At 37.3% G+C, this 18,074-nt stretch overlaps 4 protein-coding genes across 7 annotated transcripts; 2 read left to right on the plus strand and 2 right to left on the minus strand.

Moving 5' to 3' along the window:
• Positions 1–331: 331 nt before the first annotated feature.
• On the minus strand, positions 332–1,602 carry LOC135438969 (phenoloxidase-activating factor 2-like). The gene is made up of 2 exons (XM_064697536.1): positions 1,260–1,602; positions 332–1,195 (listed from the first exon to the last, which is right to left on the minus strand). Exons 1-2 carry the CDS (start codon positions 1,536–1,538, stop codon positions 332–334), a joined length of 1,143 nt encoding a protein of 380 aa, XP_064553606.1. The 5' UTR covers positions 1,539–1,602.
• Positions 1,603–2,479: 877 nt separating this feature from the next.
• On the plus strand, positions 2,480–4,777 carry LOC135439142 (phenoloxidase-activating factor 2-like). Of its 2 annotated transcripts, none has more exons than XM_064697774.1 (3): positions 2,480–2,683; positions 2,738–3,390; positions 3,457–4,777. In XM_064697774.1, the coding sequence occupies exons 1-3, from the start codon at positions 2,593–2,595 to the stop codon at positions 4,306–4,308; spliced, it is 1,596 nt and encodes a 531-aa protein (XP_064553844.1). In that variant the 5' UTR covers positions 2,480–2,592; the 3' UTR covers positions 4,309–4,777. The 2 variants fall into 2 exon arrangements, with proteins under 2 accessions (XP_064553844.1, XP_064553845.1); XM_064697775.1 differs by having other exon boundaries at positions 2,747–3,390.
• A 160-nt stretch (positions 4,778–4,937) lies between these two features.
• Positions 4,938–8,352, plus strand: LOC135439143 (inactive CLIP domain-containing serine protease A8-like). Of its 2 annotated transcripts, XM_064697776.1 has the most exons (3): positions 4,938–5,008; positions 5,075–5,769; positions 7,588–8,352. In XM_064697776.1, exons 2-3 carry the CDS (start codon positions 5,107–5,109, stop codon positions 8,332–8,334), a joined length of 1,410 nt encoding a protein of 469 aa, XP_064553846.1. In that variant the 5' UTR covers positions 4,938–5,008; positions 5,075–5,106; the 3' UTR covers positions 8,335–8,352. The 2 variants fall into 2 exon arrangements, with proteins under 2 accessions (XP_064553846.1, XP_064553847.1); XM_064697777.1 differs by having other exon boundaries at positions 4,957–5,769.
• A 1,508-nt stretch (positions 8,353–9,860) lies between these two features.
• LOC135439014 (uncharacterized) lies at positions 9,861–12,407 on the minus strand. 2 transcript variants are annotated; one of them, XM_064697597.1, is made up of 5 exons: positions 12,251–12,407; positions 12,133–12,195; positions 10,892–11,290; positions 10,517–10,824; positions 9,861–10,309 (listed from the first exon to the last, which is right to left on the minus strand). In XM_064697597.1, the coding sequence occupies exons 1-5, from the start codon at positions 12,394–12,396 to the stop codon at positions 10,056–10,058; spliced, it is 1,170 nt and encodes a 389-aa protein (XP_064553667.1). In that variant the 5' UTR covers positions 12,397–12,407; the 3' UTR covers positions 9,861–10,055. The 2 variants fall into 2 exon arrangements, with proteins under 2 accessions (XP_064553667.1, XP_064553668.1); XM_064697598.1 differs by having other exon boundaries at positions 12,133–12,190; positions 12,251–12,390.
• Between the last annotated feature and the right edge of the window lie 5,667 nt (positions 12,408–18,074).

Consider the following 18,074-nt stretch of genomic DNA (forward strand, 5'->3'; position numbering starts at 1 on the left):
ACGGCTACAATCAAAGGCCAGAGTTTAAAAAAAATACAAAAAACAAGTCATAAATGCGAATATATGCTAGAGAAGACTTCATAAGAGCGATAACCTTGCTAAATGCGACCTTGATCGGCAGTTGTCTAAGGAGAAATAGTCAACTAAAAGCCTCAGGGGCCAGCACTGCGTGATTAACGGTACCAAATTCATCAAAAGAAACCAAGGACTATGCAGCGACGATTATATACTTGATACGGTTGGAGATAGCTCCTTTCACAAATTCTCAAAATTCGACGTGCCGAACGTGGCTGTTAATAATTTAATTTATATATGCATATTTATTTTTAATTCACTTTATGTCAATATATGTTATTGAAGACTGATTAAGCTTAGCTTCGATCCAGGGTTGCAGCATATGAATATTCGCATAGAGTCCGGGAACATTCTCATTGCCACAGTCCACGCCTCCGACAACGATGCCGACCAGGTTATAGCGAGTAGACTGGGTGCTAGTGGGACAGACAAGGGGGGCGCCGCCATCACCAAAACAGGCGTCCTTGTCCTTCTCGCCGCCGGCACAGACGAAACTGCTGTGCAGCTCATAATAGGGGCCAAGGCGGGTATTGCGCAGCTGTGCCTGGCACTCGGCATCACTCACCAATGGCATTTCGATCTTCTTCAATATGTGTGGATAGCCTGGATCATCGAGATTACGTTTGCCCCAGCCTGTGACGAGACAGCGGCTCGAATCGACGAAGAGCTGCCGTCCCGGCAAGCAGATGATGTCAATGTGCTCGTTCAGTTTAAAGGGTGTACTCAGCAGAAGTAGAGCTATGTCATTGTAGCCGGTTTCCACATTAAAGCTCTCGTGAATGAGTTTCGTCTTCACTTTGCGGTCCTCGTGAGGCAAAGCTTCAGCCATGCTTTTTATATCCCATTCGCCAGCCCGCACCAAGAGATTAGAAGCCGAGGAAGCCCTGTTGAAGATGTGAGCAACGGTCACAACTACATTTGGCGCCACGAGGCTGCCACCGCCCAGAACTTCATATGCACATTGGCTGCTGGAGCAATTCTTGTTCAGAATGGCCACCATCCACGGGAATTGGCCAAATTGCGATTCATTGTTGTCAGCATTTTCTATGGTTATTCGGACGCCCTTCGGATTGCTATAGCCACAGCCTCTCGTCGTGTATTCCTTCTCCCGGATCGATCTCTGGGAATTATTATTATCATGATGAGCGTTACTTAACCATTGCCTTAGCTACTGCAGCTCTCACCTTATCAGCCAGCGAACAGCATACTTCAGACCAGTTACAGACCTGACTGTCTTTTCTTGAGAATACGGCTGCGCGAAAATCAATTAGAGCTCTTCCATCTTTGATTACGGCATTAGTATCATCACACAAGTATCGGGGCGTACATTCCATATTATATCCACATGATTTTGCTTTGGAAACAGTCGCTGGCTTGTCGCCACAATTATTTGTGGTACACAGAAGAGCAGCGGGTAGAAAAAAATATAGGGAAAACCGAAAGGCAACAAAAGGATTTCCCATTTCTAAGCAGAGAGCTAACGAAATGATCCGACGTTTGTGAATGGAAATCCAGCACTGAGCAGAGCTTTCAAAATCAGTACCATATATAAATATATATAACTAAATATACGTATATAATTATATGCATATACATATGTGTGCGTATGCGAGTGGCTGATAACAAATGACAGAGTCGTGGCAAAAATGAATTAATAAGGGGGAATCATCATTAACAATATTCCGTTTATCAAAACATCACATAATGAGAATTTTAATTTTTTTATTTTTTGTATCGTCTGAACAGTTTATGTTTGTAATTTCATATTTTTTTAAGGTTAAGTAGATGATTATAATAAAAATGAATTTATTCCAAAAAATCCGAATAAATATATACATGGACTATATGTATATATTTATTTCATTTATCTCTTTAAAATATATTAATAATCGTTTTTATATACATTTTAATATAAATATTTATAAAAGAAAAAAATATATACTTTATATTTAATTTATAATATTTCAACGTAGAGCTGGCAATATTTCCACAACTATATATTATTTGTGATAATAATAAATATGATACTTTTTGCTATTATTATTGTTTTTATTATTATAATTATTATTTTTAAGTAAATAATATTATATTTGTAATTATTATGATTCCTTGTTTATTAATAAATTGGTTACGAAAGCCTTTTTACAAATGATTTAAATAATATTATTGTTATTATTATTATTATAATTATTATTTTGAAAAATCTTGTGAAATATTTTCTACCATCAATATTTTTCTATAAATTATTATGTCAATTAATATTGTTTTATAGGTACTATTCCTAATTTAATAAGAAATAAATTGCGACACTCCCTTTGAAAAAATAAATCCCCGCTTATACAACTTAGTACAAAGAAATAACACATAAAAAAATACGAATAAGCTACTTTCGTGATTAGTCAGTCAGAGGCAGTTGGATTGTTTAGGTCGACGCGTTTGTAATAAAAGAATATAAAATTAAAATTCTGACTCACAGATTCGTTGGCGTTTGGTTTAAAATTAATCAGATTATTGAAAATGCGCAACAAAATAGAGTTGGCCCTGCTGCTGATCATCTGTTGTGCTGCCACATTAAATCAAATCTCGGCTGCTCCCCAGACAGACTCAGGTAAGCCCAGTGATAAACTGAAACCAGACTTTCCGTTGCTCAAATTAATAACAGATTCAACAGCTCAGCTTGGTGGGAATGTGGGAATCACAACCGCAACTTCTACTGAGGCTGGCAGCGTAGATTACGATTTTCTCGATGCACTTTTGAACGAACGTGAGCAGACTCATCCGAGTGTGGACAAACCATTGCCAGGAAAACAGCTTGATGGGAATGAGATAGATTACGATTTTCTTGATACATTTTTTGGCGGACCGTCAAATGAGACTGATCCAGAGTTTGTTGATGTTGCGGCAGCGGATCCAAATGTGTACGAAGCATTGCCAGAGTCACAGGCAGATAAACAAATTAAGGATGGGAAATTGCCAGCACTCGATCTAACTGCAGAGAAAAATCAGTTGATGGCAAATGTGGAAAATATATTTCGACCAACTGCACAGCAAAGAAATCAACTGCTAAGTGCTATCGATAACACATTTCAAAGCATTATAAATCGATTTTCCAAGCACAATAACACAGAGCAAACGACACACCCTGTAGCCGACCCCAATGCCAAATCCTGCGGCCAGCAAAGCGAATGCGTAGAGCTCTGGATGTGCAAAAATAGTACAATCAATAATAATGGAGCCTATAGCATACATCTTCGACCTGCGCACAATGAGCCACAGTGCAGTTACAATCAAGTCTGCTGTCACATAGCTGATAAGGTAAGTTCGTAGGTTAAAGTATTTATACGGAAAACAACAAACAACGGAAAAGGTGTCTCATTACAGATACTGAGTCGCCCCCAAGCCGTACAGCCGAGCAAGATGGCGGATTGCGGTCTACGGCATGAGAATGGCGTACAGCTGACCATAGAGGATCCAAGGCATATTGAGGCCAATTTCGGAGAATTTCCCTGGATGGTGGCCATATTGGTGATGGAGGATCCACTATTAATCTACATAGGCGGCGGCTCCTTACTAGCACCCAATGTGGTGCTAACAGCTGCCCATAAGTTAACCAACAGGACATTGGCCAACTTTATCGTGCGAGCTGGCGAATGGGATCAGCGGACAACACGGGAAATCTTTAATCATCAGGATCGCACTCTTCGGCTAATTATTATGCATCCGCATTTTGATGGTAGCTTCAATAACATTGCATTGCTTCTGCTGCAGGCTCCCTTCGATCCGAGTCCACACATTTCGCCCATTTGCCTGCCCACAGCCAGCGACCGATTCGACCACACTCGGTGCATTGTCACCGGCTGGGGCAAGAGCACCGGCGATACCAATGCCTATCAACATATTCTCAAGGAAGTAACCGTGCCCGTCCTGCCACGAGCCGAGTGCATTACCAAGCTGACTAAAGTATCTGATACAAGCTTAATTTTCGATCCGAGCTACATTTGCGCTGGCGGCGAGAAAGGCATCGACGCCTGCCTTGGCGATGGTGGTGCCCCGCTAGCCTGCCCCATTCCAGGCAGCCCCAATCGCTACTATCAGGCTGGCATTGTGGCATGGGGAATAGGTTGCGGTTTGGAGAATGTGCCCGCTGGCTATACCAATGTGCCATACCTCATGCCCTGGGTTAGTCGGGAGCTGGACAAGCTGAACATCGATAGAAAATACTATACACCCTAGGCAGACGAGTTCTCATCTATATAAATATATATATACATATAAATATTGTTAATTAATGGATTGTATTATATTGCTCTGCTCAGTGCATGGCCTCGAGATATTAAAAATTCAAATAATTGTCTAGATCTCCCATTGCAGACTTAGCCCAGCTAAAATATTATGCATAGAACTTCCATTTTATGAGTTTAGTTTCACCTACACATAAATGTTGCATATAGATTTCTTATAACAAATTTAAAGACGATTAAATTAAATGAATTAACATATTTTCCGCAATAGTTTAAGTGTGAAAATGTACACACAGATCCTCTGAAATGAGTGCGGCCTGAACTGAGAAAAATGCAGCTGACTAGCTCTTACGATGTAATCTGTGCGTCAATCAGTCAGTCAATCAATCAGTCAGTTAGTTATTAAGATGAAATCGTTGTATATGTATATCAAAAATAAATTAAATATAAAAATAAATATATATATATGCTTTTTTCAAAATGTTTTCAACAAATATACTTATATATATATATATTTGTTTTCTTATCTGCAAGCGTCGACGTCATTGCTGATATTTGATTTTCAGTATGCATAAGTGTGTGTAAATATATGTTGAGTACAATTGGAAGCTGTCTTCAGTATAACTTGAACTGAGAAATAGTCAATAACATAGAAATTCTGCGTAATATTTCAGTGTCTTTTCATTCAAGTGGTATGATGATAAATAAGAATTGTGTATTATAATTTATTAATAATATTTAATTGAATGCTGAATCAGCAACAACTGATCAGTTAGTCATTATACTCGACATGCTGCTTTCAAGAGCTTGGTTATGTTGTTTTTTGTCGTGCATCTGCCTGCTGGAAGCCCACGGACAAGAAGATGAACATTTTAACCAAATGCAGGGCAATGGTGTTAATGATGCAACAGGAAATATGATTAGTTCGACGGAAACGACAACTGAAGTAAATGAAGATGATATGAAGAGACAAGAAGATTCCTTTGAAAATCTTGTTAATAATAATAATGCAATAGATAATATTAATAGTTCGACGAAATCGAAAGCAGAAGTTACAACTGAAGATAATATGAAGAGACAAGATAATAATAATATTACGACGCCATTACAATTATATAAAGAAGCCTTGAAAGGGGAAATCTTCAATATAACACACAAATATATCAATATTTCAATTAGCAAGAAAGTCAATACAAAAATCGACGAAACTTTTGAGCTAATCGAAAGAACTTTGTTGGCTCAAGCGAAAACAACAACACCTGCAACAACTACAACTACAACAACAACTCCAAGACCAATACCTAAATGTGGTGAAAATATGACAATTCGGAGCGTCAAGCGTTGGAATTGCATAACTCAATCAAAACAGGAAGAGAAATATATCATAAATCTAAATGAAGAAGAAGACAACAAGTTACATTATCTGGAGATCTGCTGTAGCGATTCGGACATTGTAAGTTCTGAAATTCTAGGCTTACATTTAAGCCTTTTTTTAATCTCTATATATAAAACTGTTTGTCCTGACTGACTGACTGACTGACTGACTGACTGACTGACTGACTGACTGATTGGTGATCAAACCGTAAGAGCTAGGAAGCTGAAATTTTCACTGTAGCTACCTTATGTGATGTAGGTGCACGTTAAGACGGGGTTTCGGGAAATTCCACTCGCAAGTGTGGAAAAATCGCGAAAAACGTTTGTATGTAACTTTTTTGTTTACCATCGGATTGGCCTCAAACTTATTTTCAAAGATCTTTGTTCAAATTCATTTGAGGGGTGTTTCACACTTTTAGGAAAATACATTCCTCCTTGGTGGAAATGGAGGTCAAAGATTTGATGGGTGACGTTTCGCGCTCAAATTCATTTCCAGTGATCTATATGAAAAATCATTTGAGACGTGTTTCTCACTTTTCGCAGAATTCAAACTTCTTCGGGGGGAATGCGATTTAAAGATTTATTGGGCGAAGTTTTAAGTTGTGTCCGATTTGCTTCAAACTTATTTTTAAAGCTCTTTATAAGAACTTAATAAGTACGTATTTCAGCGATTTGGAAAATTCCACCCGCAACAGTGGTAAATTGGCGGAAAACGGTTGTATGAAAGTTTTTTGTTTACCATCCGATCGGCCCCAAGTTCATATTTAAAGATCTATTTTTAAATTCATTAAAGGGGTGTTTCACACTTTTTGAAAAATGCATTCCTCCTTGGTGGAAATAGAGGTCAAAGATTTGGTGGGTGACGTTTCGCACTCAAATTCATTTCCAAAAATGTATTAGAAAAATCATTTGATACGTGTTTCACACTTTTCGCAGAATTCAATCTTCTTCGGGGGGAATGCGATTTAAATATTTTTTGGGCGAAGTTTTAAGTTGTGTCCGATTTGCTTCAAACTTATTTTCAAAGCTCTACATAAGAACTTAATAAATACGTATTTCAGCGATTTGGGAAATTCCACCCGCAACAGTGGTAAATTGGCGGAAAACGGGTGTATGAAAGTTTTTTGTTTACCATCCGATCGGCCCCCAAACTTATTTTCAAAGATCTTTGTTCAAATTCATTTAAGGGGTGTTTCACACTTTTCGAAAAATCCGGTCCTCCTTGGTGCAAATGGGGGTCGAAGATTTGGTGGATGACGTTTTGTGTTCAAATTTATTTCCAAAGATCTATACGAAAAATCATTTGAGACGTGTTTCACACTTTTTGCAAAATCTAAACTCCTTCGGTGGAAAATGCATTTCAAAGATTTTTTTGGTGAATTTTAAGAGTGTTCCGATTTGCATAAAAGTTGCTTTTTTGATTTTATAACATACGTGCCACGGGCAAGGCCGGGTTATACCCGCTAGTTACTTATAAACGCACTTAATGCTATAAATCATATTAAATTTTCCATATGAACTCAACATTTTTAGTTTAAAATTAAAAATGAATGATTTGAGCGCTTTAATCACAAGTTTCAATGCTCTCTCGCCCTCTCTTTCCGACTGTTACTCTTTCTCTCTCTTCCTCACACACACATAAGCACTGATTCGAATCAGATTAAATTTCTTCAGCACTGAACGTTGAAAATGAATTAATTAAAAATAATTATATTTGCGTTGCGAGCACAAATTTAATAAAAATCAATATACTATTTTATTTAATTTAATCATTTTGTGCTATAATATTTTGATTTAATGCATAGATATAAAATTTTATACATGTTGTATTGTATCTCTCTCTCTCTCTCTCTCTCTCTCTCTCTCTTTTGCTCTCCCCTTATCTCTCTCATAAAAGCGAAATGTAACACTTCCGAGCCATTCAGTCGAAAAAGATCCGCGTTGCGGCTTAACTAACCCAAAAGGCGTCTACTTCACCATCGAGGGCAACGTTCGGGGTGAGGCGAACTTTGGAGAATATCCCTGGATAGTGGGCATATTCACCAATTTGAGTAAGTATCGTGTTGGTGGCTCACTAATTGCTCCACGAGTGGTGCTGAGCACCGCCAACTTGTTGAACAATGTCGAAGGCTTTAAGGTCAGAGCTGGTGAATGGGATATGGCAACGGAGAATGAGATACTGCCGTATCAGGAGCGCTCGGCAGCAATCGTACCCAATCCGAACTACTCTTTGGAGGCATTCATTAATAATATCGCTCTGCTTATACTGAATGCCACCTTCAGTCCTGTGGTACACATCAGGCCCATCTGTTTGCCCGAAGGCGGAATCTTTGATTACAAGAATTGCATTGTCGCCGGCTGGAATCGATATTCAAGTAATGGACGTTCGATTGTGGCCAGCATGAGATTTAGTGTGACCAAATGCGCCGATGGCACACACGATAGTTTCCTATGCGTGACGGGTAACTCGCGCCATCTCAAATACTCAATCGGTTCGGCGCTGGCTTGTCCCAAAGTAAATGAGAGTCCCAATCGTTTCTATCAAATAGGCACCTGGAGCCATGGACGGACAACCGATAGCAAGTTTACCAATGTGGAGAAATTTTCGGCTTGGATTCATAATGAAATTGATAAAGTCAATTAAATTGCTTCAAAATATGTTCAAAATATAATATATATATGATCTGGCTTCATTTCCCCTTGCTTTTGGCGTAGAAATTAAAAAAATTGAAATAGTTTTCAAATTATACGAACATGAAGAATATACGATAAACCATAGACCAAATAAATAGCCACAGGTATTTTATGTAAAGAATTTTCCAAAATAGAAAAACTAGGCTGAAAATCTTTCCTGTTTTAATTTGAATAAACGGGTAGACTTAATAATAGTATTAAATGTGAAATGTGTTTATTTTATACAGTCAAATGTGACTTGAATAAATCCGTAAAACCCTTTTTAAACATTGCCAATGACTACAGGATATAAAATAAGTTTAGTGCAACGATAAAAACAAACCTAACAAGCTGCAAAGTTCGCTGAATATTTGTTACCCACATATAAAACTTGGGCATTGATACTCATCGATAATACCTTGTTTTTATGAGCCGGACAAATTTGAAGCTACCTGATATATTTTTTAATATTCTTATAATTTATTAAGTTATATTCGCTCGACATTCTTAAAGTTCAAGAGTACAGAAAATAGAACTTACCCAACATTTTTCACGCATCACATTAGTTCGTTTACAGAAACTTTAAGGACTTGGCCATAAGCAGTTGTTGCTTCCTATTCGGCTGCCCGTTTTTATCAACAACCGCATGTGGTGAAATTAACGCCGCAACCGTAACGCATTACGGGTTCCGCCTGCCGCACTGATACTCAGCGCCAGTTGAGAACGGCTGGCTGCCACATAAATGTGGCAAGTGTGGCACACTCGCCCGCCCGCTGACGCGCCTGAGCGGCCTCGCTGGGCGAGCTCGGGCACTTCAATTTTTATTCCTTTTAACATTGCCGGCAGCCTCAAATGTTTATACATTAGCAACATTTGTCGGCTTCCTTTACGCTCATCGTAGTCGCAGTCGACGGCGTCGCAGGTGCTGATTATTTTGCAAATTATTGGTAAAACATTGCAATGCTACGCCCAGGCGATGCCACGCCCATGCACTGCATGTGTGCCATTAAAATTGATTGCATACTTTGCGGCGCGCCAAATGTGCCTCTCGTCTGTGGCATGTGGACAGTAGCAGAAAGCAACTTGCGATCTGCGCTAGGTCAATCTTTTTTTTGGATCCAAATCAGTCGTTTTTCTGGAGGGTTTTCATTGCTGAAAAGAATTGTTGTAACATGAATTAATTTCATTTATTGGAAGCGAATACTTGACGGACTTTTCTTGAAATTCAAAACCAGGATGTTATGATCCAGACATAAGCTTTTCAAAAAAAAATGCAATAATGCTATTTTACGAGGATATCTTTGAAACTCGAGACACGAAACGTGGCCATATCGACCATATATATAATATATACATATATACTAGCGAGTATACCCCGTCTTTGCCCGTGGAAAATGAGCTTGAAACCGATCGGAAGGGTAAAAAACTTTCATACAACCATTTTTTCCTAATTAACCACTGTTGCGGGTGAAATTTCCCAAATCGCTGAAGCAAGTATTCAATTCTACAGATTTTTATTGTGGCAACAGTAAAGGTTGATTGGGTCGTGCTCCCGTCTTGCTCAACTATACACGAACACGCACGAGCAGCACTCTCCGACGTGAAGCGAAACGTGTCGAGTCGTGCGTGTTCGTGACACGACACATGCCTAACTCTTACAGTGTCACAAATAAGCCAAACGGGGAATGCTAATCAAAAACAATGAAGCTCATCAAATTTAGTTATTTGACAATGGCATGTAACTTGATACTGTTCGATTAATTTTGCGGCATTGGCAAGAAAACTTTCCAGATTCTCGGGATTGCGGAAAACATCATTGTTTATCGTTAGCAATTGACCATCCCAAATGTTCCATTTGCGCATGCTCTCGATAACATCGCCGCAAAAGTCAGACTGCACTTTGTCTCTGGCCGCCAAGATTTTCTCCACTCGCTTGCGAAATTTACCTACAGAGTGCGAGTACGAGCGAGACAGAAAAAGTGGATAATAAGGGGAAGAAGAAAGAGAGAGGTAAGAGACTTGGACTTATTGCAAACAGAGTTGGGCGCTTTTCGTGTCCGTTTCAATTGTGTCCGTTTCCGTTGTGTTTCAATTGTGTAACGTGTGGTGTCCGAGGCGCGCCCATCTCTAGTTAGAGCTGTTAAACTACTCACGGTCAGCGACACTTCTTTGCAACTTATTCAAATTTGGATCAACTTGACCTTTTTCATATTCAGCAATTATCTGGTACATGCGACGATCCATGTCCTTGGTTGTAAAGACGGCCTCCTCGCAGGCCGGTTTGCACAAGCTATTGAAATTGGGACCCGAATAGGGCACCTTCGTGTGGTATTTGTTTTGTATAAACTGTTCCCGATAGAATCTGCTCGAAGAGGCCTTACGCGCATGATGGTAGGCAACGTGATCGTTGTGAAAGCGATAGGTCATGCTGGTCAGCAGCTTCTCCACCTTCGACAGGCAGCTGTGGATGTGAAGGGATGCATGTGAAGGAGCATGCAACACTCTAGACTCTCTCCAATAGAACTCACTGTGAATTGCGCAGCGAGTAGACGCCCGGTATGGAATAGGTGCGCAGCAGATGATGCAGCTTGTAGGCCAGACAGCTGAGCAGCTCCTCGGCGGCACAGTGTTGCATGCGCCGTAGACTGTTCATATCGTGCACCGTCTGGCGTACATGCCAGCCGCGGAACAGGGACTGGATTTTGGTCGCCGCCTCATTATATCTGTCGACCAGTATCTGCTGCAGCCGCGCCTCGATCGACGACTTGAAATTGCGACGCACGCTAAAGCCGCGCCACCAGCGCTGAATAGTGATCGCCGCCTGCTCGCGCCTATTGGCCATTTTGCGTACGGCAAAGCCCCGCCAGAGAGTCTGTATGCGCCGTGCGGCCAGAAATTGTTTGTAATCAAGCAACAGCAGCGAGGTGCTACCGGTGTACGTAAATCAGATTTAATATTTTTCTTAATATTATTAATATTATTATTAATATTTGCATATTTTATATTTCATTTTATTTTATTTACATACTTCATATATAATATTTTTATTTTTGTATGTACATCACAAGTATATTTATAGTCTAAGACTGTTATGTATTTTTTTTAAAATAATATTTAAACATTTTCATATTTTTTATTTTTATTTATATATATATATATATTATCACAATTATTATATCATAAACGAACCTTTTTTTATTATTTTATAATATTTGTTTTCTTTCTAGCTTTATTTATTATATTTATTGTATTTATATATTTCATGTTTTTTTTTTAATCATATTATTTTGTTTTTATTTTATATTTAAAATATTTTATATTAGTATGTATTTCATCTTTTATATTTTTAATGTTGTATGTAGATCACAATTATTTTAAGTATTTTCATATTTTATTTTAATATTTTATATTATATTTTCAAATTTTAAATTTTTAATTTATTATTTTTTATTTCATTTATTATTATTTTTACTTTAATATTTAACACTTTATTTATATATTTTTTTCATTTAATTACTTATTATTATTGAGAACTATGTTAATTGTATATTTTATGTTTTTTATTTATATATTCTTTTTATAAATGTATATTATATTTAATATTTTATATACTTTTTTGTTTGTGCATCAAAACTATTATAGTTACATATATTAATTTTTTTTATTTTATATTTTTATTTTTAATTGTTATATTTTGTTATTTTGATGTTTATAAATAATATTTACTTTTGTTAATTAGTTAATTATTTGATTTTTGGGAACTACGCACCGCGAGAAACTTTGATGCAGCGAGTCGCTGGGAGTGGAGACAATGTGTTCCTCGCCGTCTGAACTTTTGTTGATGAATTGTTATCGCTTTTGTTATCGATATATTGTTAAGCACTTACTCAATAGCGTAGTCTAAGACCGATGATGTCAAAACATTGGAAAAGTTAAAGTTTATCATTTTCTGTACGTTTTCTTTAGATTTTTTATTTTTTTTGTTCTTAGAATGCGTTTTTTTATGTTTGTTTGTGTAACTGTGTGTGAACATATTTTCAATGAAGCAACAATTAAATTGAAACTAAAATGCGCAGCCTTCTGATGCGTAGATATTATTAATATTAAGTTTGGTCACACTGTTTGTGCTTTTATGGTACAGTTTTTATTAGAGATGAGCGCAAGGCTGAAGAGCATATTTGTACGGAACCAATGCTAATCAGAGTTCCAATATAATTTAAATCTAAAGAAAAATACCGTATTCGAAGCATATAAAAAAAATGGTAATGAGTTTACAAAGCAAGCATAGAACATAAGCATATATTGTGTAACCTTGGGTATTAATAATATAAAAAATATAAATGTTAACAATTTAAATTTCAATTGAAAGAGCTCGGAACTAAAACCAGTCCCTTATATGCCTTAAAGCTCTCGCTGTGCAGGAGATCACATCTGTTCTCTGCACTGTTAGTTACATTTGTAAAGCTGTTATTTAATCTCTTATGTGAACTTAACAGAGTCACCGAATGTTATATTGATAAGCAATGTTAACAACGTTTTGCCAGGCTGCTCAAAGTGCATAATTGGAAAATAATCATAGCAAATTTCCGATCAGTATTTAGGGGCCGTACTGTTCCACCAAGCTGCCTTATCGTGCATATTGTTGTGCTCTTTCGGTACATTGACAATAATTTCAAAATTGATGATGTGCACATAATAAAGTGTCAAATATCAACACACATCAGAGCATTGCGCGACGTGCAGCATCATCATCAGCAGCAGCAGCAGCAGCAGCAGCAGCATCAGCATCAGCGAAATGGACTGGTGCCGGGGTCGGGTGAGGATAGAGGGGGCTAGAGGGGGCAGTCAAAGCTAACAGTGTGCGGGTTGCGGGGTAATGGCTATGAAGACAGCTTCAACTGCGACAAGCAGCAGGAATAAATAAACCAAACGTGCACTGTACCCAAATAAAAATAAAATAAGAACGCTCTAGGTGAGAGTGCACAGCTAGGAGATACCCTATTAAAAAATGATTCTTAAATAAAATATCCGATCTGTAACATTATCGTTAAATATTTTTGGTGGAAAGAGGGTGAGGTATCAAGAAAATGTCATATTCAATAATGTGTGAATCCAAACTAACAGTTTAGTGTGCCCAGCTCTAATATACCATGATATTTGCGCTCCAACTCGATATTTATCGATATTGCAGAAATAAAGTTGCTCCGCTCTGATATCGGATATCGACAGATTCTTACAGATAGACGGAATCAAGAACTATTCTACCCCTGCTTTTTTCTCTATTTTCAATGGCTGCGGGGTATAAGAAGTAGAATTGGTGAAAGAAAACAAGTTCCAATCTTGGAGATACCCTAATATTGAGATATTGAGAAAATTAAATATTCTTGATCTTGTGTGCTATGCGAGAACCCAAACTGCCAGTTTAGTCTACCGAAGTCTTGCCAAGATATTTGCTTATAAACATACGCTACAAATCGATATTTATCGATATTGTAGAAATAAGCTTGATTCGCTCTGACGGCATCGAGAATTATTATGCCCAAGACTCTCTCTCCACTTCCAATCGGTACAGGGTATAAGAAGTAGCATTGCTGAAAGCAAAAAACGACTGAGAAAAAAAACAGCGAAAAGAAATTGACAAAATTGATTGAGCGCACGAAACAGCACACGTTGGCAGCAAGGTAGGCGGGGCATGGCCAGGGGCAAGGGAGGCTGGATGTCAACATTGAAAAGTTAACGCTTGTCATACGGCCAAGCACCTTGAGTAACTGCTGGCGTCCCCTCTGTTTGTTGGCGTGCATTTTGATCAGACAATTTTTCACCTTTAAACAATTTGGCCCTCAAGTCGACTGTCGTTAGAATTATTTATATTTTTTTTTTATTGTTTTCCTTCCCCCCATTTGACATGCCATTTAATCTATTTTTGCCAAAGCTGTTTGCATACTTTCAGCCTGCAACGTTGTGGCTGGCTTAACTGCAAATATGTTGCACAGAATATCCATAATCTAATCTTCAAAATACGAAGATATAAGGAGTCAATAGATATGTATGTATGTGTGTATAAATCGGCATAAATAAATAGCTTTAAGCAAAAGTCGGATATTTCTAGGCATTTAACTTGATTTGCATAGCATCAACTACTAAAAGTGGGATTCAAATAAATATTATTTATTTTTATATATTAATTGGTTTTATTACTTTTGCACAAAGAAATTTGGTTTACAAAAAATCCAGAAAGAAAAGAAATTAAAATCTAGACCCAGAACAATTTTTTTAAATCCTCAAAATCCCACACTTGTAAATTGGTTATTAAGGTTATAGGAAATTTTTTTGAAAATCTAGAAAGAAATGTTCTTTGCGACATATTTCCTTCACTTACCAACATCCTGATTGGCAAAGGTTACAGGTTACAGATGCAGAAGGTGGCCCTAAATTCATTTCCAAAGCTCGAAATAAAATATTAACGTGTACATGTTTCACGAATTTCGTCAAATGAAGCGCACAGGCGGAAAATGGATGGAAAACTGATTTAAAATTTAAAGCCAAATAAAACCAATAAGTCGCTTACTTGTATATAACGCTACCCGGCGTTGCATAGTCGGCCAGCTACGCCTGGAGTATGCGTTATAAATAAGAGTTGGCAACATGTGCATTTGACTGATTGCTAATTAACGCTCATTTATTTTTGCCTTTGTTTGCCAGAAGCTTTGTTCCTGCTACCGTTTGCTGCTCGAGCCGCATCAGTCGCACCTGTCTTTCTGGCTGGCAAGGCGCATTTTTCTTCTGAGGAATTTTCCCTTTGTTTTGCGCTGGCATTTAATTTATTTTTGGCCCTGGCCAAGAAAACAGCCGAACCCAACGACATCGCACATGAGTAATTTTTGAGCCGAAATTTTGGCCTCGACGCGCCAAATCCTGGCATCCTACCTATAAATACTTGACATGGCTACAGTAGCTACCGTCTCTGCACGTGGCAACCAAACAACAACAGAAAGGTAAGCACACACTGAGCGCAGAGTATGCTCACGCCAAGTACAAATACCGTCATAATCTACTTTCTTCAAGCATACTTTTTTCGCCCAAAAATTCATAAGCACAAGACTCAAATGCTGAACAAAACGTAAATAAAAACGTATGAGAACTTCTTCAACTTATTTCAAGTGTTTCGTGCTCAAATTCAAATTTCAAGCATCTAGTATTTTGTACTTCAATCAAGTACAAATGTTCTTTTAATCAACCTGAACTTTTTCTTCCAGAAGATGGTTAAAGCGTAGAAAAATGCAAAACAAATCGAAAATAAAACTACAATTTTTAGGCCTATTATTTCATGGAAGCAATTTCTTGTTTTAAGTACTTTATACTTAAATCAAGTACAAATATTCTTAAAGACAATTACAGTTATTTTTTTATGATTTTGAAGTCAAAAGAATTGGTAAGCACAAAAATCAAATGCAAAAGCAAACAAAGTAAATGAAACTTGTGCGCTTATTTTGAGTCTTTAAATTCTTACTAGAAGTATTTTTTACTTAAAATAAGTCTACACACTTTCTCAACATTTTTTACTTTTTACTCCTGTTTCGTGCGTTAAATTTTCTTTATAAGTATTTTGTACCTAATTCGGTGAATTTCGAAATTAACTATGCATTTCAGATTGTTAGAAAAAATATTCCATAAGAAAATGTACTTAAAATGTATATTGTAATTTCGTACCTGGCTTTTCTCTGAGTGCCTCTATTTTGGTTGCCCTGCGTAGCATACGTGCAGGCGCATCGCCCGCATGCCTCGAGCTCTTGAGCTCTCGGAGCAAATGACATTTAGCATGTGGCTGTTTTTGGACCAAAGGAGAACTCCCCGTTGCCAATCTACGTGACTACTGCGTGGGTCGTCTTACCAAATTAGATTTAGCCTCCTGCACCCAAACGCCCTCCCACTGGCAAGCCGAAGCCAGGCCCATGCCTACACCCGACCATAATTAATATGCACGATATGTGGCGTTAAGTTGTGTGAAAATTACTTGTGCGTTGACGTGACGCTGCGCAGCTCTTGGAAAAACCACGGCAAGCCATTTGCCAGCCCAGTTCGCAGCCCATCTCCTCTTCTTGTCGCTGGATAATTGTTATTCGATTACGAATTTTATCTAAGTATTCAGTAATTAGTTGTTGATCATCAGAGCAGGCGTTCAAGTTAGACAAATTAATCAGCATGATATATGTATATTAAGCTTCGGATAATAAATAATTGAGCTATTAAAATCAATTGTTTAATTAAGCAGAGCTTGGCTGTTCTATTTGTTAGTCAACAGATATATAAAATTCTGAAAATAATTTAAAAAGTTCTTAACGAGTTCTTCTTCTAAAAATGTAACCCGGAAAGCCCAAAGAAAATTGTAGTTTAATCAATATAAATTGGAAAGTTATCATTTTCTTTTCCCTCCTCTCGCAACATTTATAAGTACCCCCTACAATATTTCGCAGCACTCCAGCTAGTAGAACGCCGGATCGCTCACCAAGTACAGGGTATACAAGAAATCATAAGATCATTGACCTAGTTAAATAGATCTACAATTGAGTTAGTACACATGCGAACAGTGTGCGCCACGCGAAGAATTCAGTTTATATGAAAAGTGACAAACGGCGCACACTTCATATAAATATTTATGCCACAAAGGCATTGAGTACAGAACGCACCTAACAAAATCCAGGCAAGAGTACAAAACTCGGGACTAACCGATTTGTAGATGCTCTGTTCACAGATCTGAAGCACAAACGAAACTTTAAATGCATATAAGAAGCAAACAAAGGCTGAAAAGCAAACAATCAATTGCTGGGAGCCAGTTTTAAAGAAAATAAACGGGTCGCCTCGGGTCTTAAAAAAAATAGTTGGAATTCCGACTTTGAACCAGTTCGGCTCAAAAGTGCGCCATTCAAGGCAACAGCTCTACTTCTTCTACCTCAAGCTTCATGATTTCAAAAAATTGATTCTAAAATAACATTTGTTTTTCTCAATCGATTTTCATATGGCTTTTTGCCTTTTAAAATGGCATTAAAATATGTGCATATACCAACAATCGGGGGCATATATTTTAACATTAATATTTTAATGACACTTGTGTTTATTACTTAATTTTTATATAATTTTTCTCAGCGCCCAAAATGATCTTTAAAATATGTGCATCAAGCGAACATAATATAAAATAACTTTATTATTATTTTTTGTATTTATAATTTGATTGTCGTGTAGTTCTTAGTCTGTGCATAAACCAAAAATCAGAGATATATATTTATTTATATGTTATTCTTAAGTACTTTGATTATCCCATTGTTAACACATTTAAAAGGGGCTCAAATTTTAGGCATATAACCAAAATTGGTATATGTATAATTTGATTCCTAATATTTATCTTGTGCTTAAAATTCGATTGTGCGGCAACATACAAAACAATTATTGGATCTGTATACTTATTAAGTGCTAGCCTAACAAATGAACCGATTTGCTATATAAATCGACGATCAATATGCGCACTTTTGAGCATTTTGAATAGAAACAGGGTATGTACTTGTGAGAAACAAAGAATTTTAATGCTCACCAACTGGAGGAAAGAACTGTTTGTCTATTTGTTTATGTGATTGAAAACAGTTTTCCAATTTATAAATAGCTATTGGAAATTGTACAAAATCGGCGTGTAAATTCAGTGCGCATTTGTGTATAGAA

This window comes from Drosophila montana, unplaced genomic scaffold, assembly GCF_035044405.1.
Source record: "Drosophila montana isolate Dmon_TW-CO22-7 unplaced genomic scaffold, ASM3504440v1 contig_402_1, whole genome shotgun sequence".
NCBI lineage: Eukaryota > Metazoa > Arthropoda > Insecta > Diptera > Drosophilidae > Drosophila > Drosophila montana.